The 23,011-nt window shown below is 36.3% G+C and overlaps 1 protein-coding gene across 1 annotated transcript; it reads right to left on the bottom strand.

Moving 5' to 3' along the window:
- Positions 1 to 298: 298 nt before the first annotated feature.
- On the bottom strand, positions 299 to 22,413 carry aqp10b (aquaporin 10b). Its single transcript, XM_042506445.1, is given in 9 exon segments — positions 299 to 728; positions 818 to 886; positions 888 to 934; positions 936 to 1,034; positions 1,206 to 1,229; positions 1,231 to 1,325; positions 19,145 to 19,282; positions 20,072 to 20,198; positions 21,756 to 22,413. Coding segments are annotated over 9 exon segments (1,095 nt in total). The 5' UTR covers positions 22,065 to 22,413; the 3' UTR covers positions 299 to 541.
- Between the last annotated feature and the right edge of the window lie 598 nt (positions 22,414 to 23,011).

Raw genomic sequence — 23,011 nt, 5'->3', positions numbered from 1 at the left:
CACGCCTCCAGGAAAATAACCTAGTCTTGTTTTACCATTTTTACCACTTGCGGCCTTATGTTTAAAATTGTTGACAGGATACCTCGAATTGCATGACCCTATTCTGAATTTTTGTTGATGTTTTATATTTGTAAAACTTTCTTCGACTTTCAAAAAGCAGTTTAACAATATGTGAGATTACTATGTAAAAATCTAAAATGAACATTTAAAAAAAAAAAAAAGTATCATGTACCCCCTGCAGTGTTCAAAATTACCCCTAGGGGTATGCATGCACCAATTGAATCAAGAAACACACTGATCATTTGTATCAAATTTTATAGCAATTTATCCAAAAGTTTTTTAACAAAACATCAGAAACTAGATTTAGTTGTGCTTGCATGTGCAGTTATGCTACAGGACATGTATCTCTGCAAACACAACCAATCTGCTTGTTTTAATACATCAGTCACATATATTTACAAAGACAGCTTCAGTGAGTATTACACCATAAACAGCCTTAACTATACACAACAAACCGCTTAACTGCGGCTTACTTTTAGCACTAAGAGCTTTTTTCACAGTCCAGCTCCAGCTCCGTCTTGCCCTCAGTGGCCTCCTGGCATGAGGTCTGGAGCTCAGACGGACTGAGAGGATGGTGGGCTTCAATCATCAGCTCGTACATCAGAGTTCCCAGCAGCGCTCCAACGCAGGGAGCCACTATGGGCACCCACCACCAACCACCTCCAGCCCTGTGAAGACAGTAAGATTGATTTATTATTATCAGCAACATACATGGTTAAAATTCAGAGATAAAACTGATCGCCTGATTGAAACTAACTTAAAGACATCCACTCCCCAGCCGGCGATGTATGTGAACAGTCGAGGTCCAAAATCCCTGGCGGGTTGAGGCATAGCCGCTGTTGGATCCCATTGAGATGCCAATAACCAGCACCGCTGCTCCCCACCAGAACAGGCTGAAGCCCATCAGGGAGGGTGCTGTTCCTCTGGTCCCCAAGAGCGAGGACACATAACAGCAGTGCAGCCGTGCCGATGATCTTGAGAACAGGGAAATGGTATGTATGTATGCAGAAAGGCGATTGTGTTCACATCCTGTCGTGTATTTAGGCCAGAAGCAGAATAACAGACTCAGTGAAGGAAAAATGGTGTTAACTGATCCTGATGTGATTGATGGGCCTTTGATTAAAAAGGGAGTGACAGTATCTCACCTGGTCCATAACACCTCCCCACAAAACTGAGGTAGTCAGCTGGATAGGTGGCGAATATGCCAGCTGTGGCAGTGGGACCCGTCACTGTCAGCTCACCTTCGCTGTAAGCATGGATGGCATCTGCAATTATCACACATGGGAGACATATGTACCATTAAAAGGGTAATTTTAAAAAAGCATAGTATGTCATTAAAATAGTATGTCACTGCAGTGTACTACTTGTAACTGTAGTATGTAGCATTCAAAATGCCATAAAAATATGTGTAGTTTATATAACATACTATACATAAGTATAGTAGTTGCATCAAAATACCACAAAGAATAAAAAGTGAAGAATGTTGTCCAAAATAGCCCAATCGAGTCATCATGTCATCCAAAACAGGAACACAAAAAACCAAAAACACCATAACAAAGGATGTTGAAAAACAACTGAAAATGCCATATTATAATATGGAGAAAAATGTCAAAATATGACGACCCAAAAACAGCTGAAAACACATAAAATAGCTTACCAAGACGCATTATAGCATAGTATGTTGCAAAAACGGCAAAAAACACCATGATATGTCATGTTGAAAAACTTTTCCAAAAAGCAATACTATATTATGGCAAAAATTGTCAAAAAATGACGTGACCCAAAAACAGCTGATAAAGGCATTAAATAGCGTACCAAGACACGCCATAGTATAGAATGTTACAAAAACGTCCAAAAATGACATGATGTAGCATATTGACAAAATGCTTTTGACATGTATTGTATTATGGTGTTTTTTGGCCTTTTTTTGCACCATTCTGCTAGGGCGTGTCTTGGCAAGCTATTTTATGAAGTTTTCAGCTGTTTTAAGCTGTTTTTGGGACATGCCATTTTTTTGACATTTTTGCCATACTATGCCCATACTTAGCCTTGCATATTGGGTCATTTTTTTTCGACATGCTATTTAATGGTGTTTTTTGACATTTTGTAACTTTCTTTGCTTGGGCGTGTGTAAGTACGGTATTTAAGGAGGTTTTCAACAGTTGCAAGCCCTTTTTGGACGTGTCAAATTTTGACATTTTTGCAATACTATAGCCTTGCCTTTTGGGTCATTTTTTTGAGATGTGATTTTATGGTGTGTTTTTGACCATTTTTGTAACTTTCTTTCTTCACTACAGCCTGTCTCAGACATTTAAGGAGGTTTTCAACAGTTTTTCAGCTGTTTTTTGGACGTGTCAAATTTTGAGATTTTTGCCATACTATAGCCTTGCCTTTTGGTCATTTTTTTTCGCTATGCTATTTTATTGTGTTTTTTGCCGTTTTCGCAACTTTCTTTGCTTTTGCCGTGTCTAAGCACACTTTTTAAGTAGGTTTTCAACAGTTTTCAGCTGTTTTTTTGGGACTTGTCAAATTTTGAATTTTTCCATACTATAGCCTTGCATTTTGGTCATTTTTTCGACATGCTATTTAATGGTGTTTTTTGACGTTTTAGTAAATTTCTTTGCTCTAGCGTGTGCAAGCACGCTATTTAAGGAAGTTTTCAGCAGTTTTCAGCTGTTTTTGGGACGTGTCAAATTTTCACAATTTTGCCATACTATAGCCTTGCCTTTTGGATCATTTTTTCGACATGCTATTTTCGTTGTGTTTTTGGCCGTTTTCGCAACTTTCTTTGCTTTGGCGTGTGTAAGCACGCTATTTAAGGAGGTTTTCAACAGTTTTCAGCTGTTTTTGGAATGTGTCAAATTTTCACAATTTTGCCATACTATAGCCTTGCCTTATGGGTCATTTTTTCGACATGCTATTTTTCGTGTGTTTTTGGCCGTTTTCGCAACTTTCTTTGCTGTGGCATGTGTAAGCACACGCTATATAAGGAGTTTTTTCAACTGTTTTCAGCTGTTTTTGGGACGTGTCAAATTTTTGACATTTTTGCCATACTATAGCCTTGCATTTTGGGATCATTTTTTCGACATGCTATTTTCGTTGTGTTTTTGGCTTTTTCGCGACTTTCTTTGCTGTGGCATGTGTAAACACGCTATTTAAGGAGGTTTTCAACTGTTTTCAGCTGTTTTTGGGACGTGTCAAATTTTGACATTTTGCCATACTATAGCCTTGCCTTTTGGATCTTTTTTTCGACATGCAATTTTATTCGTGTTTTTGGCCGTTTTCGCGACTTTCTTTGCTGTGGCATGTGTAAACACGCTATTTAAGGAGGTTTTCAACTGTTTTCAGCTGTTTTTGGGACGTGTCAAATTTTCACAATTTTGCCATACTATAGCCTTGCTTTTGGATCATTTTTTCGACATGCTATTTTCGTTGTGTTTTTGGCCGTTTTTCGCGACTTTCTTTGCTGTGGCATGTGTAAACACGCTATTTAAGGAGGTTTTGAACTGTTTTCAGCTGTTTTTGGGACGTGTCAAATTTTCACAATTTTGCCATACTATAGCCTTGCCTTTTGGATCATTTTTTGACATGCTTTTTTCGTTGTGTTTTTGGCCGTTTTCGCAACTTTCTTTGCTTTGGCATGTGTAAACACGCTATTTAAGGAGGTTTTCAACTGTTTTCAGCTGTTTTTGGAACGTGTCAAATTTTCACAATTTTTGCCATACTATAGCCTTGCCATTTTGGGTCATTTTTTGACATGCTATCTTATCGTGTTTTTGGCCGTTTTTTCGCAACTTTCTTTGCTTGGCGTGTGTAAACATGAGATTTAAAAGGTTTTCAACATGTTTTCAGCTGTTTTTGGGGTGTCAATTTTGACATTTTGCCATACTATAGCCTTGCCTTTTGGGTCATTTTTTTCGACATGCTATTTTATTGTGTTTTTGGCCGTTTTTCGCAACTTTCTTTGCTATGCCGTGTGTAAACACGCTATTTAAGGAGGTTTTCAACTGTTTTTTCAGCTGTTTTTGGGACGTGTCAATTTTCACATTTTTGCCATACTATAGCCTTGCCTTTTGGATCTTTTTTTCGACATGCTATTTTATTGTGTTTTTGGCCGTTTTCGCAACTTTCTTTGCTGTGGCATGTGTAAACACGCTATATTTAAGGAGGTTTTCAACTGTTTTCAGCTGTTTTTGGGACGTGTCAAATTTTCACAATTTTGCCATACTATAGCCTTGCCTTTTGGATCATTTTTTTCGACATGCTATTTTCGTTGTGTTTTTGGCCGTTTTTCGCGACTTTCTTTGCTGTGGCATGTGTAAACACGCTATTTAAGGAGGTTTTTCAACTGTTTTCAGCTGTTTTTGGAACGTGTCAAATTTTGACACTTTTGCCACACTATAGCCTTGCATTTTGGATCATTTTTTCGACATGCAATTTTATTGTGTTTTTGGCCGTTTTCGCGACTTTCTTTGCTGTGGCATGTGTAAACACGCTATTTAAGGAGGTTTTGAACTGTTTTCAGCTGTTTTTGGAACGTGTCAAATTTTCACAATTTTGCCATACTATAGCCTTGCCTTTTGGATCATTTTTTCGACATGCTATTTTATTGTGTTTTTGGCCGTTTTCGCAACTTTCTTTGCTGTGGCATGTGTAAACACGCTATTTAAGGAGGTTTTTCAACTGTTTTCAGCTGTTTTTGGGAACGTGTCAAATTTTCACAATTTTGCCATACTATAGCCTTGCCTTTTGGATCATTTTTTTCGACAAGCGATTTATTGTGTTTTTGGCCGTTTTCGCGACTTTCTTTGCTGTGGCATGTGTAAACACGCTATTTAAGGAGGTTTTCAACTGTTTTCAGCTGTTTTTGGAACGTGTCAAATTTTCACAATTTTGCCATACTATAGCCTTGCCTTTTGGTCATTTTTTCGACATGCTATTTTCGTTGTGTTTTTGGCCGTTTTCGCAACTTTCTTTGCTTTGGCGTGTGTAAACACGCTATTTAAGGAGGTTTTCAAACTGTTTTCAGCTGTTTTTGGAATGTGTCAAATTTTCACAATTTTGCCATACTATAGCCTTGCCTTTTGGATCATTTTTTCGACATGCTATTTTCATTGTTTTTGGCCGTTTTCGCGACTTTCTTTGCTGTGGCATGTGTAAACACGCTATTTAAGGAGGTTTTCAACTGTTTTCAGCTGTTTTTGGGACGTGTCAAATTTTCACAATTTTGCCATACTATAGCCTTGCTTTTGGATCATTTTTTCGACATGCTATTTTCGTTGTGTTTTTGGCCGTTTTCGCGACTTTCTTTGCTTTGGCGTGTGTAAACACGCTATTTAAGGAGGTTTTCAACTGTTTTCAGCTGTTTTTGGGACGTGTCAAATTTTCACAATTTTTGCCATACTATAGCCTTGCCTTTGGGTCATTTTTTCGACATGCTATCTTATCGTGTTTTTGGCCGTTTTCGCAACTATCTTTGCTTTGGCGTGTGTAAGCATGAGATTTAAAAAGGTTTTCAACAGTTTTCAGCTGTTTTTGGGACGTGTCAAATTTTGACACATTTTGCCATACTATAGCCTTGCCTTTTGGTCATTTTTTCGACATGCTATTTTATTGTGTTTTTGGCCGTTTTCGCAACGTTCTTTGCTATGCCGTGTGTAAACACGCCATTTAAGGAGGTTTTCAACTGTTTTCAGCTGTTTTTGGGACGTGTCAAATTTTGACACTTTTGCCATACTATAGCCTTGCCTTTTGGGTCATTTTTTCGACATGCTATTTTATTTTGTTTTTGGCCGTTTTCGCAACTTTCTTCGCTATGGCGTGTATAAGTACGCTATTTAAGGAGGTTTTCAACAGTTTTCAGCTGTTTTTGGGACGTGTCAAATTTTGACATTTTTTGCCTTGCCTTTTGGTCATTTTTTCGACATGCTATTTTATTGTGTTTTTGGCCGTTTTCGCAACTTTCTTTGCTATGGCGTGTGTAAGCATGCTATTTAAGGAGGTTTTCCAAAGTTTTCAGCTGTTTTTGGATGTGTCAGATTTTGACATTTTTGCAATACTATAGCCTTGCATTTTGGTTCATTTTTCGACATGCTATTTTATTGTGTTTTGGCCATTTTTTCGCAACTTTCTTTGCTATGGCATGTGTTACACACGCCATTTAAGGAGGTTTTCAACAGTTTTCAGCTGTTTTTGGGACGTGTCAATTTTGACAATTTTGCCATACTATAGCCTTGCCTTTTGGATCATTTTTTCGACATGCAATTTTATTGTGTTTTTGGCTGTTTTGCAACTTTCTTTGCTATGGCGTGTGTAAACACGCCGATTTAAGGAGGTTTTCAACAGTTTTCAGCTGTTTTTGGACGTGTGCCAAATTTCAACATTTTTGCCATACTATAGCCTTCCTTTTGACCATCCTCATCTGTCAGATCTCCTCCACATCCCCATTTTCTCCCGTTTTTTACATCCTCCTCCTCCATTCAACTAACTGTGCCCTTTGCTCTCCTCAGCACCATGGGGAGAAGAACTTTCAGCCATTCTTCCCCAACACTGGAACTCACCCCCACCGGACATCGGAAACATTGACTCTTTTCCTGTCTTCATATCTAGACTCAAAACTCACCTGCTCAAGATTGCTCACTCTGTGTAATTGCATTTTTCCATTTACACTGTTTGTCTTTTTTTTGCTTTTATCTGTTTTTTAACTGTAATTGTTTTATGCTTGTAAAGTGTCCGTGAGTGCTGAGAAAAATGTTTATAAATAAAATTTACATTTTTGCCAAACTAAAGCTTGCCTTTTGGGTCAATTTTTTCGATATGCTATTTTATCGTGTTTTTAGCCATTTTTCGTAACTATCTTTACTTTGGCGTGTGTAAGCATGAGATTTAAGAAGGTTTTCAACAGTTTTCAGCTGTTTTTGGGACGTGTCAAATTTTGACATTTTTGCCATACTATAGCCTTGCCTTTTGGGTCATTTTTTCGACATGCTATTTTATCGTGTTTTTGGCCGTTTTCGTAACTATCTTTACTTTGGTGTGTGTAAGCATGAGATTTAAGGAGAAGTTTTGAACAGTTTTCAGCTGTTTTTGGGACGTGTCAAATTTTGACATTTTTGCCATACTATAGCCTTGCCTTTTGGGTCATTTTTTGACATGCTATTTTATGTGTTTTTTTAGCCATTTTTTGAAACTTTCTTTGCTTTGGCGTGTGTAAGCATGAGATTTTAAAAGGTTTTCAACAGTTTTCAGCTGTTTTTGGGACGTGTCAAATTTTGACATTTTTGCCATACTATAGCCTTGCCTTTTGGGTTTTTTTTGACATGCTATCTTATCGTGTTTTTTGGCCGTTTTCGCAACTATCTTTGCTCTGGCGTGTGTAAGCATGAGATTTAAGAAGGTTTTCAACAGTTTTCAGCAGTTTTTGGGACGTGTCAAATTTTGACATTTTTGCCATACTATAGCCTTGCCTTTTGGGTCATTTTTTCGACATGCTATTTTATTGTGTTTTTGGACGTTTTTTTGAAACTTTCTTTGCTTTGGCGTGTGTAAGCATGAGATTTAAGAAGGTTTTCAACAGTTTTCAGCTGTTTTTGGGACGTGTCAAATTTTGACATTTTTGCCATACTATAGCCTTGCCTTTTGGGTCATTTTTACGACATGGCTATTTTATCGTGTTTTTGGCCGTTTTCGTAACTATCTTTACTTTGGCGTGTGTAAGCATGAGATTTAAGAAGGTTTTCAACAGTTTTCAGCTGTTTTTGGGACGTGTCAAATTTTGACATTTTTGCCATACTATAGCCTTGCCTTTTGGGTCATTTTTCGATATGCTATTTTATCGTGTTTTTGGCCGTTTTTTGAAACTTTCTTTGCTTTGGTGTGTGTAAGCATGAGATTTAAAAAGGTTTTCAACAGTTTTCAGCTGTTTTTGGGACGTGTCAAATTTTGACATTTTTGCCATACTATAGCCTTGCCTTTTGGGTCATTTTTTTGACATGCTATTTATTGTGTTTTTTTACGTTTTCGCAACTATCTTTGCTTTGGCGTGTGTAAGCATGAGATTTAAGAAGGTTTTGAACAGTTTTCAGCTGTTTTTTGGGACGTGTCAAATTTTGACATTTTTGCCATACTATAGCCTTGCCTTTTGGGTCATTTTTCGACACGCTATTTTATCGTGTTTTTAGCCATTTTTCGTAACTATCTTTACTTTGGCGTGTGTAAGCATGAGATTTAAGAAGGTTTTCAACAGTTTTCAGCTGTTTTTGGGACGTGTCAAATTTTGACATTTTTGCCATACTATAGCCTTGCCTTTTGGGTCATTTTTTCGACATGCTATTTTATCGTGTTTTTTGGCCGTTTTTTTCGTAACTTCTTTACTTTGGCGTGTGTAAGCATGAGATTTAAGGAGGTTTTCAACAGTTTTCAGCTGTTTTTGGGACGTGTCAAATTTTGACATTTTTGCCATACTATAGCCTTGCCTTTTGGGTCATTTTTTGACATGCTATTTTATCGTGTTTTTAGCCATTTTTTGAAACTTTCTTTGCTTTGGCGTGTGTAAGCATGAGATTTAAAAGGTTTTCAACAGTTTTCAGCTGTTTTTGGGACGTGTCAAATTTTGACATTTTTGCCATACTATAGCCTTGCCTTTTGGGTCATTTTTTCGACATGCTATTTTATCGTGTTTTTTTTTGGCCGTTTTCGCAACTATCTTTGCTTTGGCGTGTGTAAGCATGAGATTTAAGAAGGTTTTCAACAGTTTTCAGCTGTTTTTGGGACGTGTCAAATTTTGACATTTTTGCCATACTATAGCCTTGCCTTTTGGGTCAATTTTTCGATATGCTATTTTATCGTGTTTTTGGCCATTTTTTCAAAACTATCTTTACTTTGGCGTGTGTAAGCATGAGATTTAAAGAAGGTTTTCAACAGTTTTCAGCTGTTTTTGGGACGTGTCAAATTTTGACATTTTTGCCATACTATAGCCTTGCCTTTTGGGTCATTTTTTCGACATGCTATTTTATTTGTTTTTTAGCCATTTTTTGAAAACTTTCTTTGCTTTGGCGTGTGTAAGCATGAGATTTAAAAAGGTTTTCAACAGTTTTCAGCTGTTTTTGGGACGTGTCAAATTTTGACATTTTTGCCATACTATAGCCTTGCCTTTTGGGTTTTTTTCGACATGCTATTTTATGTGTTTTTGGCCGTTTTTGCAACTATCTTTGCTTTGGCGTGTGTAAGCATGAGATTTAAAAGGTTTTCAACAGTTTTCAGCTGTTTTTGGGACGTGTCAAATTTTGACATTTTTGCCATACTATAGCCTTGCCTTTTGGGTCATTTTTTGACATGCTATTTTATCGTGTTTTTTTTTACGTTTTCGCAACTTTCTTTGCTTTGGCGTGTGTAAGCATGAGATTTAAGGAGGTTTTCAACAGTTTTCAGCTGTTTTTGGGACGTGTCAAATTTTGACATTTTTGCCATACTATAGCCTTGCCTTTTGGGTCATCATTTTTTTCGACACGCTATTTTATCGTCGTGTTTTTGGCCGTTTTCGCAAACTATCTTTAGCTTTGGTGTGTGTAAGCATGAGATTTAAGAAGGTTTTTAACAGTTTTCAGCTGTTTTTGGGACGTGTCAAATTTTGACATTTTTGCCATACTATAGCCTTGCCTTTTGGGTCAATTTTTCGATATGCTATTTTATCGTGTTTTTAGCCATTTTTTGAAACTTTCTTTGCTTTGGCGTGTGTAAGCATGAGATTTAAAAGGTTTTCAACAGTTTTCAGCTGTTTTTGGGACGTGTCAAATTTTGACATTTTTGCCATACTATAGCCTTGCCTTTTGGGTCATTTTTTTCGACACGCTATTTTATTGTGTTTTTTTACGTTTTTCAAAACTATCTTTACTTTGGCGTGTGTAAGCATGAGATTTAAGGAGGTTTTGAACAGTTTTCAGCTGTTTTTGGGACGTGTCAAATTTTGACATTTTTGCCATACTATAGCCTTGCCTTTTGGGTCATTTTTCGACATGCTATTTTATCGTTTTTTTTGGCCATTTTTTTTCGAAACTATCTTTACTTTGGCGTGTGTAAGCATGAGATTTAAGAAAGGTTTTCAACAGTTTTCAGCTGTTTTTGGGACGTGTCAAATTTTGACATTTTTGCCATACTATAGCCTTGCCTTTTTTGGGTCAATTTTTTGACATGCTATTTTATTGTGTTTTTAGCCACGTTTTCGTGAAACTATCTTTGCTTTGGGTGTGTGTAAGCATGAGATTTAAAAGGTTTTCAACAGTTTTCAGCTGTTTTTGGGACGTGTCAAATTTTGACATTTTTTGCCATACTATAGCCTTGCCTTTTGGGTCATTTTTTCGACATGCTATTTTATCGTGTTTTTAGCCATTTTTCGAAACTATCTTTACTTTGGCGTGTGTAAGCATGAGATTTAAGAAGGTTTTTCAACAGTTTTCAGCTGTTTTTGGGACGTGTCAAATTTTGACATTTTTGCCATACTATAGCCTTGCCTTTTGGGTCATTTTTTTTCGACACGCTATTTTATCGTGTTTTTGGCCGTTTTCGTAACTATCTTTACTTTGGCGTGTGTAAGCATGAGATTTAAGGAAGGTTTTCAACAGTTTTCAGCTGTTTTTGGGACGTGTCAAATTTTGACATTTTTGCCATACTATAGCCTTGCCTTTTGGGTCATTTTTCGACATGCTATTTTATCGTGTTTTTAGCCATTTTTTGAAACTTTCTTTGCTTTGGCGTGTGTAAGCATGAGATTTAAAAGGTTTTCAACAGTTTTCAGCTGTTTTTGGGACGTGTCAAATTTTGACATTTTTGCCATACTATAGCCTTGCCTTTTGGGTCATTTTTTCGACATGCTATTTTTATCGTTTTTTTTACGTTTTCGCAAAACTATCTTTGCTTTGGCGTGTGTAAGCATGAGATTTAAGAAGGTTTTTCAACAGTTTTCAGCTGTTTTTGGGACGTGTCAAATTTTGACATTTTTGCCATACTATAGCCTTGCCTTTTGGGTCATTTTTCGATATGCTATTTTATCGTGTTTTTGGCCGTTTTTCGCAAACTTGTCTTTGCTTTGGCGTGTGTAAGCATGAGATTTAAGAAGGTTTTCAACAGTTTTCAGCTGTTTTTGGGACGTGTCAAATTTTGACATTTTTGCCATACTATCCTTGCCTTTTGGGTCAATTTTTCGATATGCTATTTTATCGTGTTTTTATCATTTTTGTAACTTTTTACTTTGGCGTGTTTAAGCATGAGATTTAAGGAGGTTTTTCAACAGTTTTCAGCTGTTTTTGGACGTGTCAAAAGCATGCCAGACTATTTAAGCCTTTTGGGTTTTTTTTGACAGCTATTTTCAGCTGTGTTTTTGGGATTTTTTGAAAATTTTGACATTTTTGCCATGAGATTTAAAAGGTTTTCAACAGTTTTGCAGTTTTTTGGGTGACATTTTTGCCATACTATAGCCTTGCCTTTTGGGTTGTTTTTTGACATAAAATTTATCGTGTGTTTTTTGGCCGTTTTTTGAAACTTTCTTTTACTTTGGATGTGTGTAAGCATGAGATTTAAGAAGGTTTTCAACAGTTTTCAGCTGTTTTTGGGACGTGTCAAATTTTGACATTTTTGCCATACTATAGCCTTGCCTTTTGGGTCATTTTTTCGACATGCTATTTTATCGTGTTTTTTTTACGTTTTCAAAACTTCTTTGCTTTGGCGTGTGTAAGCATGAGATTTAAGAAGGTTTTCAACAGTTTTCAGCTGTTTTTGGGACGTGTCAAATTTTGACATTTTTGCCATACTATAGCCTTGCTTTTGGGTCATTTTTTTGACATGCTATTTTATCGTGTTTTTTTTGGCCGTTTTCGCAACTATCTTTACTTTGGTGTGTGTAAGCATGAGATTTAAGAAGGTTTTTCAACAGTTTTCAGCTGTTTTTGGGACGTGTCAAATTTTGACATTTTTGCCATACTATAGCCTTGCCTTTTGGGTCAATTTTTCGATATGCTATTTTTTATCGTGTTTTTAGCCATTTTTTGAAACTTTCTTTGCTTTGGTGTGTATTAAGCATGAGATTTAAAAAGGTTTTCAACAGTTTTCAGCTGTTTTTGGGACGTGTCAAATTTTGACATTTTTGCCATACTATAGCCTTGCCTTTTGGGTCATTTTTTCGACACGCTATTTTATCGTGTTGTTTTTTTTACGTTTTCAAAATATCTTTACTTTGGCGTGTGTAAGCATGAGATTTAAGAAAGGTTTTGAACAGTTTTCAGCTGTTTTTGGGACGTGTCAAATTTTGACATTTTTGCCATACTATAGCCTTGCCTTTTGGGTCATTTTTACGACATGGTATTTTATCGTGTTTTTGGCCGTTTTTTCGTAACTATCTTTACTTTGGCGTGTGTAAGCATGAGATTAAAAGGTTTTCAACAGTTTTCAGCTGTTTTTGGGACGTGTCAAATTTTGACATTTTTGCCATACTATAGCCTTGCCTTTTGGGTCATTTTTTCGACATGCTATTTTATCGTGTTTTTGGCCGTTTTCGCAACTATCTTTGCTTTGGCGTGTGTAAGCATGAGATTTAAGAAGGTTTTGAACAGTTTTCAGCTGTTTTTGGGACGTGTCAAATTTTGACATTTTTGCCATACTATAGCCTTGCCTTTTGGGTCATTTTTTTATGCTATTTTATCGTGTTTTTAGCCGTTTTTGAAACTTTCTTTACTTTGGCGTGTGTAAGCATGATTTAAGAAGGTTTTCAACAGTTTTCAGCTGTTTTTGGGACGTGTCAAATTTTGACATTTTTGCCATACTATAGCCTTGCCTTTTGGGTCATTTTTCGACACGCTATTTTATCGTGTTTTTGGCGTTTTCAAAACTATCTTTACTTTGGCGTGTGTAAGCATGAGATTTAAGAAGGTTTTCAACAGTTTTCAGCTGTTTTTGGGACGTGTCAAATTTTGACATTTTTGCCATACTATAGCCTTGCCTTTGGGTCATTTTTCGACATGCTATTTTATCGTGTTTTTGGGCCATTTTTTGAAACTATCTTTGCTTGGCGTGTGTAAGCATGAGATTTAAGAAGGTTTTCAAAGTTTTTCAGCTGTTTTTGGGACGTGTCAAATTTTGACATTTTTGCCATACTATAGCCTTGCCTTTTGGGTCATTTTTCGACATGGCTATTTTATCGTGTTTTTGGCCGTTTTTTTGAAACTATCTTTACTTTGGTGTGTGTAAGCATGAGATTTAAGAAAGGTTTTCAACAGTTTTCAGCTGTTTTTTGGGACGTGTCAAATTTTGACATTTTTGCCATACTATAGCCTTGCCTTTTGGGTCATTTTTTTTTTCGATATGCTATTTTATCGTGTTTTTGGCCATTTTTTGAAACTATCTTTGCTTTGGCGTGTGTAAGCATGAGATTTAAAAAGGTTTTCAACAGTTTTCAGCTGTTTTTGGGACGTGTCAAATTTTGACATTTTTGCCATACTATAGCCTTGCCTTTTGGGTCATTTTTTCGACACGCTATTTTATCGTGTTTTTGGCCGTTTTCAAAACTATCTTTACTTTGGCGTGTGTAAGCATGAGATTTAAGAAGGTTTTCAACAGTTTTCAGCTGTTTTTGGGACGTGTCAAATTTTGACATTTTTGCCATACTATAGCCTTGCCTTTTGGGTCATTTTTCGACATGGCTATTTTATCGTGTTTTTTTAGCCGTTTTTTCAAAACTATCTTTACTTTGGCGTGTGTAAGCATGAGATTTAAGAAGGTTTTCAACAGTTTTCAGCTGTTTTTGGGACGTGTCAAATTTTGACATTTTTGCCATACTATAGCCTTGCCTTTTGGGTCATTTTTTCGACATGCTATTTTATCGTGTTTTTTTTACGTTTTCAAAACTATCTTTGCTTTGGGTGTGTGTAAGCATGAGATTTAAGAAGGTTTTCAACAGTTTTCAGCTGTTTTTGGGACGTGTCAAATTTTGACATTTTGCCATACTATAGCCTTGCCTTTTGGGTCATTTTTTCGACACGCTATTTTATCGTGTTTTTTTTTACGTTTTCAAAACTATCTTTACTTTGGCGTGTGTAAGCATGAGATTTAAGAAGGTTTTCAACAGTTTTCAGCTGTTTTTGGGACGTGTCAAATTTTTGACATTTTTTGCCATACTATAGCCTTGCCTTTTGGGTCATTTTTACGACATGCTATTTTATCGTGTTTTTGGCCGTTTTCAAAACTATCTTTACTTTGGCGTGTGTAAGCATGAGATTTAAGAAGGTTTTCAACAGTTTTCAGCTGTTTTTGGGACGTGTCAAATTTTGACATTTTTGCCATACTATAGCCTTGCCTTTTGGGTCATTTTTTCGATATGCTATTTTATCGTGTTTTTTGGCCGTTTTTTGAAACTTTCTTTGCTTTGGCGTGTGTAAGCATGAGATTTAAGAAGGTTTTCAACAGTTTTCAGCTGTTTTTGGGACGTGTCAAATTTTGACATTTTTGCCATACTATAGCCTTGCCTTTTGGGTCATTTTTTTCGACATGCTATTTTATCGTGTTTTTTGGCCGTTTTCAAAACTATCTTTACTTTGGCGTGTGTAAGCATGAGATTTAAGAAGGTTTTCAACAGTTTTCAGCTGTTTTTGGGACGTGTCAAATTTTGACATTTTTGCCATACTATAGCCTTGCCTTTTGGGTCATTTTTCGATATGCTATTTTATCGTGTTTTTAGGCCGTTTTTTGAAACTTCTTTGCTTTGGCGTGTGTAAGCATGAGATTTAAAAGGTTTTCAACAGTTTTCAGCTGTTTTTGGGACGTGTCAAATTTTGACATTTTTGCCATACTATAGCCTTGCCTTTTGGGTCATTTTTTCGACATGCTATTTTATCGTGTTTTTGGCCGTTTTCAAAACTATCTTTACTTTGGCGTGTGTAAGCATGAGATTTAAGAAGGTTTTGAACAGTTTTCAGCTGTTTTTGGGACGTGTCAAATTTTGACATTTTTGCCATACTATAGCCTTGCCTTTTGGGTCATTTTTCGACACGCTATTTTATCGTGTTTTTTTTTTTCAAACTATCTTTACTTTGGCGTGTGTAAGCATGAGATTTAAGAAGGTTTTCAACAGTTTTCAGCTGTTTTTGGGACGTGTCAAATTTTGACATTTTTGCCATACTATAGCCTTGCCTTTTGGGTCATTTTTTCGACATGCTATTTTATCGTGTTTTTGGCCGTTTTTGAAACTTTCTTTGCTTTGGCGTGTGTAAGCATGAGATTTAAGAAGGTTTTCAACAGTTTTCAGCTGTTTTTGGGACGTGTCAAATTTTGACATTTTTGCCATACTATAGCCTTGCCTTTTGGGTCATTTTTTCGACATGCTATTTTATCGTGTGTTTTTGGCCGTTTTTCAAAACTATCTTTACTTTGGCGTGTGTAAGCATGAGATTTAAGAAGGTTTTCAACAGTTTTCAGCTGTTTTTGGGACGTGTCAAATTTTGACATTTTTGCCATACTATAGCCTTGCTTTTTGGGTCATTTTTTTCGACACGCTATTTTATCGTGTTTTTTTTACGTTTTTCAAAACTATCTTTACTTTGGCGTGTGTAAGCATGAGATTTAAGAAGGTTTTCAACAGTTTTCAGCTGTTTTGGGACGTGTCAAATTTTGACATTTTTGCCATACTATAGCCTTGCTTTTGGGTCATTTTTTTGACACGCTATTTTATCGTGTTTTTGGCCGTTTTCGCAACTATCTTTAGCTTTGGTGGCGTGTGTAAGCATGAGATTTAAGAAGGTTTTTAACAGTTTTCAGCTGTTTTTTGGGACGTGTCAAATTTTGACATTTTTGCCATACTATAGCCTTGCCTTTTGGGTCATTTTTTCGATATGCTATTTTATCGTGTTTTTAGCCATTTTTTTGAAACTTTCTTTGCTTTGGTGTGTGTAAGCATGAGATTTAAAAAAGGTTTTCAACAGTTTTCAGCTGTTTTTGGGACGTGTCAAATTTTGACATTTTTGCCATACTATAGCCTTGCCTTTTGGGTCAATTTTTCGACACGCTATTTTATCGTGTTTTTTTACGTTTTCAAAACTATCTTTACTTTGGCGTGTGTAAGCATGAGATTTAAAAAGGTTTTCAACAGTTTTCAGCTGTTTTTGGGACGTGTCAAATTTTGACATTTTTGCCATACTATAGCCTTGCCTTTTGGGTCATTTTTTCGACATGCTATTTTATCGTGTTTTTGGCCGTTTTTCAAAACTATCTTTACTTTGGCGTGTGTAAGCATGAGATTTAAGGAGGTTTTCAACAGTTTTCAGCTGTTTTTGGGACGTGTCAAATTTTGACATTTTTGCCATACTATAGCCTTGCCTTTTGGGTCATTTTTTCGACATGCTATTTTATCGTGTTTTTGGCCGTTTTCGAAACTATCTTTGCTTTGGCGTGTGTAAGCATGAGATTTAAAAAGGTTTTTCAACAGTTTTCAGCTGTTTTTGGGACGTGTCAAATTTTGACATTTTTGCCATACTATAGCCTTGCCTTTTGGGTCATTTTTCGATATGCTATTTTATCGTGTTTTTTTTTTTTTGAAACTTTCTTTACTTTGGCGTGTGTAAGCATGAGATTTAAGAAGGTTTTCAACAGTTTTCAGCTGTTTTTGGGACGTGTCAAATTTTGACATTTTTGCCATACTATAGCCTTGCCTTTTGGGTCATTTTTTCGACACGCTATTTTATCGTGTTTTTTTTTACGTTTTCAAAACTATCTTTACTTTGGCGTGTGTAAGCATGAGATTTAAGAAAGGTTTTCAACAGTTTTCAGCTGTTTTTGGGACGTGTTCAAATTTTGACATTTTTGCCATACTATAGCCTTGCCTTTTGGGTCAGTTTTTCAATATGCTATTTTATCGTGTTTTTGGCCATTTTTGGAAACTTTCTTTGCTTTGGCGTGTATAAGCATGAGATTTAAAAACGTTTTCAAAAGTTTTCAGCTTTTTTTATGAATGTGTCAAATTTTGACATTTTTGCCATACTATAGCCTTGCCTTTTGGGTCATTTTTTCGACACGCTATTTTATTGTGTTTTTTTACGTTTTCAAAACTATCTTTACTTTGGCATGTGTAAGCATGAGATTTAAGGTTTTGAACAGTTTTCAGCTGTTTTTGGGACGTGTCAAATTTTGACATTTTTGCCATACTATAGCCTTGCCTTTTGGGTCATTTTTTCGACACGCTATTTTATTGTGTTTTTTTATGTTTTCAAAACTATCTTTACTTTGGCGTGTGTAAGCATGAGATTTAAGGAGGTTTTGAACAGTTTTCAGCTGTTTTTGGGACGTGTCAAATTTTGACATTTTTGCCATACTATAGCCTTGCCTTTTGGGTCATTTTTTCGATACGCTATTTTATTGTGTTTTTTTATGTTTTCACAACTATCTTTACTTTGGCGTGTGTAAGCATGAGATTTAAGGAGGTTTTGAACAGTTTTCAGCTGTTTTTGGGACGTGTCAAATTTTGACATTTTTGCCATACTATAGCCTTGCCTTTTGGGTCATTTTTACGACATGGTATTTTATCGTGTTTTTGGCCGTTTTCGTAACTATCTTTACTTTGGCGTGTGTAAGCATGAGATTTAAGAAGGTTTTCAACAGTTTTCAGCTGTTTTTGGGACGTGTCAAATTTTGACATTTTTGCCATACTATAGCCTTGCCTTTTGGGTCATTTTTTCGACATGCTATTTCATCGTCTTTTTTGGACATTTTCGCAACTTTCTTTACTTTGGCGTGTGTAAGCATGAGATTTAAAAAGGTTTTCAACAGTTTTCAGCAGTTTTTGGGACGTGTCAAATGTTGACATTTTTGCCATACTATAGCCTTGGCTTTTGGGTCATTTTTTCGACATGTCATTTTATTGTGTTTTTTGAAGTTTTGGCAACTATCTTTGCTCTGGCGTGTGTAAGCATGAGATTCAAAAAGATTTTCAACACTTTTCAGCAGTTTTTGGGACGTGTCAAATTTTGACATTTTTGCAATACTATAGCCTTGCCTTTTGGGTCATTTTTTTGAGATGGTATTTCATTGTGTTTTCGGCCGTTCTTACAACATTCTATGCTACAGCATGTTTACGAACGCAAGTTTTTGTTTTTTTTCAAGTGTTTGTCAAGTTGTTTTTGCGATATGTCATATTTCGACATTTTTAGCCAAAAAGGCCAAAAAGGTCAAAATATGACATATCTCAAAAACACTTGAAAACATAAAAAATAGCATGCCAAGACATGCCATAGGATAGAATGTTGCAATAACCCCCCCCCCCCCCCCCCACATAGTAAAGTATGAGGACATACTTTACTATGTGGTCCAAAAAAAAGAAAAAAGTCAGACTATAGCATGTAGTCCAAAATACCATCAAGAAATCCTACTATAGTATGCCGTCCAAAATAGTACCAAAAGTGATACTATAGCACATCTTCCAAAATACCCTAAGAAAGTAATTCTATAGCTTTTCATCCAAAATAGCACCAAAATGTTCATACGATCGCATGTTGGCCAAAATAGCACCAAAAAGTTATTCTATAGCATGTCATTAATAATAACATAAAAACTCATAGTATAGCATGTCATCCAAAATACTGTATATCACAAACAATGTCATATTATATGAAATACCAGGAAAAAAATCCTCGTATACCAATACATATAAGATATCATAAAAATGTCATATTATAGCTTCTCAACTAAAAGTCACAGCATAAAATGTCGTCCAAAATACCATACAAAAGTCATAAAGTCTGTCATCAAAAACAGAAATCAATGTCATAATATAGTATATCATCCAAAATAGCATAAAAAAAGTCATGGTATAGTATTTCAGAAAATGCAAGAAAAAACAAGTCAGTATCTCATGTCACAAAAATGAGAGAAAATCTTTTATGAATTTCTTCAAACAATCCATAAAGAAAACATGCTATAGTATGTAATTCAAAACTCATTTCAAAATTAACAATTTAGTATGCATTTTTTAAAAATAAAAAAAAAATAAAATTAAGTAAAAAAATGTTAAAAATTGTGATTCTGACTGCAGTGATCATCATTGTTAACTCACCATGGTACTGCAGGCCAACGGTGGCTGCAGCCAGGAAGGCTCCGAGCACTTGGAAGAACACGTAAAATGGCAGCTTTATCCAGGGGTGTCTGCCTAACACGCACAAGCTCAGAGATACAGCAGGGTTCAGATGGGCACCTTTTGGGTAAAAGAATGAAGGATGAAACATTTCATAATATAAACAGTTTTGTTTGTCCTGAAATTAACACGATTGCTTTAAAAACATTTTGCTCGCACACATAGTATACAATCAAGACATTTTGACCTACAGTAAACAAAAGTAACATCATTATATGCAGTGCAGGCATTTTTGTTGTTTTGCACAATTTAGGGACTGTTGAAAAATTATTTGGGGCAGAGAGTGTTAGTCAATCAGCAACATGGGTGAGACTAATGCTTTTGTCAACTGCTGTAACTAATGAACTAATAACATGGTGACAACAACAGACAAGATAGACACCGATTTGGAGGCTGTTCTAATTAACATTTCTTTTGAATATTGCCTGACACCGTGGTTCATTTTTCTTTGCTCCAGCCAAACAGGTGTTGTTGGCATGGCTACATGTAAGTGGTGACATAAAATGAGTTAGATTCAGATTCATATTTCCATCTCAAGCGATTAGTTAGGAAAACCTGAATCCCCCTCCCCCTGAGAAATTGGGAATGGACACAATGTCAGACTGAAGGCGAAAACGATGTGCATCAAGTTGAAAATTCTGTCTGAAAAAAATATTTTTTTATCCTACACAATCTTCCTTTCAAAAACCTGACTTCTACATTACCCACAACTCCACTTTTGACAGTTTGTATTTTTGTCATACATCGTTTCATTTCCAAAGTTGTAGTCTTCAGCCCAAACCTGCAGGAGTTGCTTTTGTGTTTTTTTCCCTACAAACTGTGCAACATAACTGTCATACAGTCCCTTACCTGAGACTCCACGAGACACAAAGACACCGAATGTTACTCCCAGAGCAAAGCCCAGGTTGATCGACAGATATTGCCCCTTCTTATCTTCGGATGTGGTCACCTGGGCAACGGAGCCACATCCAAACAGCTGCAATTACATGAGAAGAAGAATTATATCACACCCTGAGAGCAAGAAGAAGCACAGTAAGAATATATATATAAAAAACTATCTGTCACTTACAATGTTTTTTTTTTTTAAGTTTCAGCACTCGATGATGAAACTTTCATTTTAGTACTGATCGAGTTATTCATTATTTTGTGATGTTTACCTCCTCAACATTTGTTTATTTTGTTTTTTAGTTTCAATTAAACACTTTATTAATTTACAATATTAGTATAATTGTAGTAAATTTGAGTAGTTGTTAATGCTTTTGTTTAGAAGGTATCAGACAGTTTGGGCACACCGGGTGAATCTACTTATACCGGCATGTAGGAAAAGGCCAGGCAGGCAGCAGGACGAGTTCATGCTCAGGGTAAGACAGGCTGCAGATGCTACACTTTATGATTGCTTGCCACTGAAATAGTAAAATGAACCACATTAAACTTCATGCTTACCAAGACAATAAACTTATTCTCCTCTGCATAATATTTATTTTTTTGTGCCTGAGTGGCCGTTTGATTTTGAGTTGGTTTCTCACTGCTTGAGTTGCCACGACAAGTCCTGAAACTTTAAACTTATTTGCTCATATTTACGTAGAAAAGTGCAGTAACTCTGAAACAGACGCTTATCTGAACACACATCATTACCTCGGTTATAATCTCCTCTTTTTATGAAGCTGTTTTATGATTTGTGCTGTAAACGTTAATTGCCCTGACAGGTGAGACAGATGAGATAAAACATAAAGACAGCGAGCAGAGACGAACAAACATCACTGCTTCATTTCAAATTAATGATGCACCACCCACAATCTAAATCCTCCCATCACCTCCCCGCCTCTCTCTCTCTGTTTTCACTGTCACTGCAGGCCAAAGTCCCCGGTTATCCATTGTGAGGATTCACTTGCTGCTTCAAAACAAGTGAGTAAGCTTGTTATTGTTTCTATGTTTTAGGAGTGTATGAAACAGCTACTTGACGTTGAGTTTGAGGAGTAAGTGAGGATTTAGGTGAGCTGGTAGAGAAAAAAATTCATTGTTTTCTGTTTTTACAGCTCATTTGATAAATCATAGTATACTATGCCATAAAATGCAAACACAATTCATAGTATAATATGTTATAAAATGCTATCAGAAATCATAGTGTAGTAGGTAATTAAAGAAAAAAAAGTGGTATAGTATGCCATAAAAAAGCCATACTATAGAATGTTGTAAATATAAATATACCCCCCCCCCCCCAAAAGGTCATAGTATGGTATGGCATCAAAATGCAAAGTCATATTAGAGTTAGTAAAAAAAAACAAAACAAAAAAACAAAACAAAGCATAGTACGTCATAAAAAGCAAAAAAAAAAAAAAAAAAAGTCATATTACAGTATGCCATAAATAGTTTGTCACGACATTTCAAATATTCAAGAAAAACAATTGCTGTGATGGACTTTAAAGGTTGAATACTTTGCTGTACTTTGCAGAAAATGTGGTTAACTTCTCCTACATAAATCAAAGTGTTTTATGTACTATCTGAAGTCTAGATCCCTAAAAAATATACTCACAATAAGGACGTAGACTCCGAGGCATTCAGCCAAGCACTCTCTGACCAGCTGGTTTCTGATCTGACATTTCCTCAGCAGCCTCTCCATCCCAAAGGGTTCCTCTGTACCAGGCAGCAACAGGTGATCTTTCAGAGCCGGGTCGGTTTCATCAGGGGTATTTGAGCCGCACAGTGGTTCATAGCCTCCCCGTCCGAGCAGAGTTTGCCCTTTCATACTGGAGCTGTATCCTACGTCACACACTTTATGACAGGGCTGAGGCGGTGGTGTGTGCACATGCAGGAGAGGAGAGAAGTTCACTCTGTAGGACATCTTCTTCCTGAAACCACAGCAGATTTCAAACTCTTCACAGCACAGACGCGGGCTCCTGCAGACAGGCCTGACTCGGGCTTACTTGGCTGGTTTTCTATCCTCTCACCTGAGTGGAATTTGCTCTGATTGTTTCCTCTCCTTTGATTGGTTGTTACATTTCTTCCTCTGTGAATACAAACATGGTGATATGTGACCCCCTTATGTGACCCCACAGCTCAGTATTTTTCCACTAAAAAGAAAAGTGTCCACAAATGAAAGCAAAATGCATTTCTTTCTTGTTTCGCAACAGTATGATGCATTTGAATTTATGTGTGACAAAATGTTTTTGCGCCATATTACATCTATTTGAACAACCATAGAACAATAAAGATGATTAAAGATGGAGGTCTCTTTGGCTGCATCATTCTGCTAATACTATCATCACTGTAATCTGCAATAAGATGATGAAATCACTGCAAGCTATAACAAAGAGATGCGGACAGAATAATGTGTTTCTAGTGATGAACTGCTCTTAAAGGATCATTTCACTTCCTGAATGACAATTTGCATATAAATTACTCACCATGTGTTACGCTGAAATTGGGAGGAACACTTTATTGTTCTTGCATGCTTCCGCAATCGACGAAGAATCCAAAAACTGAGAAAATTCTACATAAATTTAAGTAAAAAATGTTAAACATCAGCAAACATCAGTTTACAAATTCTCACAAAACAGTATAGTGCAGTATAATCCGAGTTTCTTTTATCTGTTTGTTTGCTCAGTGCTTCTCAAACACATGCATCCTTACTAAAATCTGCACAGGCTCACTACTCGTCCGTGCATGACGCTGTTAAAATAGTAATGTTTCAATGAAACGCTAAAACTACTGCACAGTTACACATTATCCAGTAAGGAATCCAAATATAACCTAACTGTAACCCATAATCCCTCTTGGCCTCGATTAAGG

The sequence above is a fragment of the Plectropomus leopardus genome, chromosome 18 (assembly GCF_008729295.1).
Source record: "Plectropomus leopardus isolate mb chromosome 18, YSFRI_Pleo_2.0, whole genome shotgun sequence".
Taxonomy (NCBI): domain Eukaryota; kingdom Metazoa; phylum Chordata; class Actinopteri; order Perciformes; family Serranidae; genus Plectropomus; species Plectropomus leopardus.
Note: the sequence above shows the minus strand (reverse complement) of the source record. Positions and strands in the feature narration are given on the sequence as shown.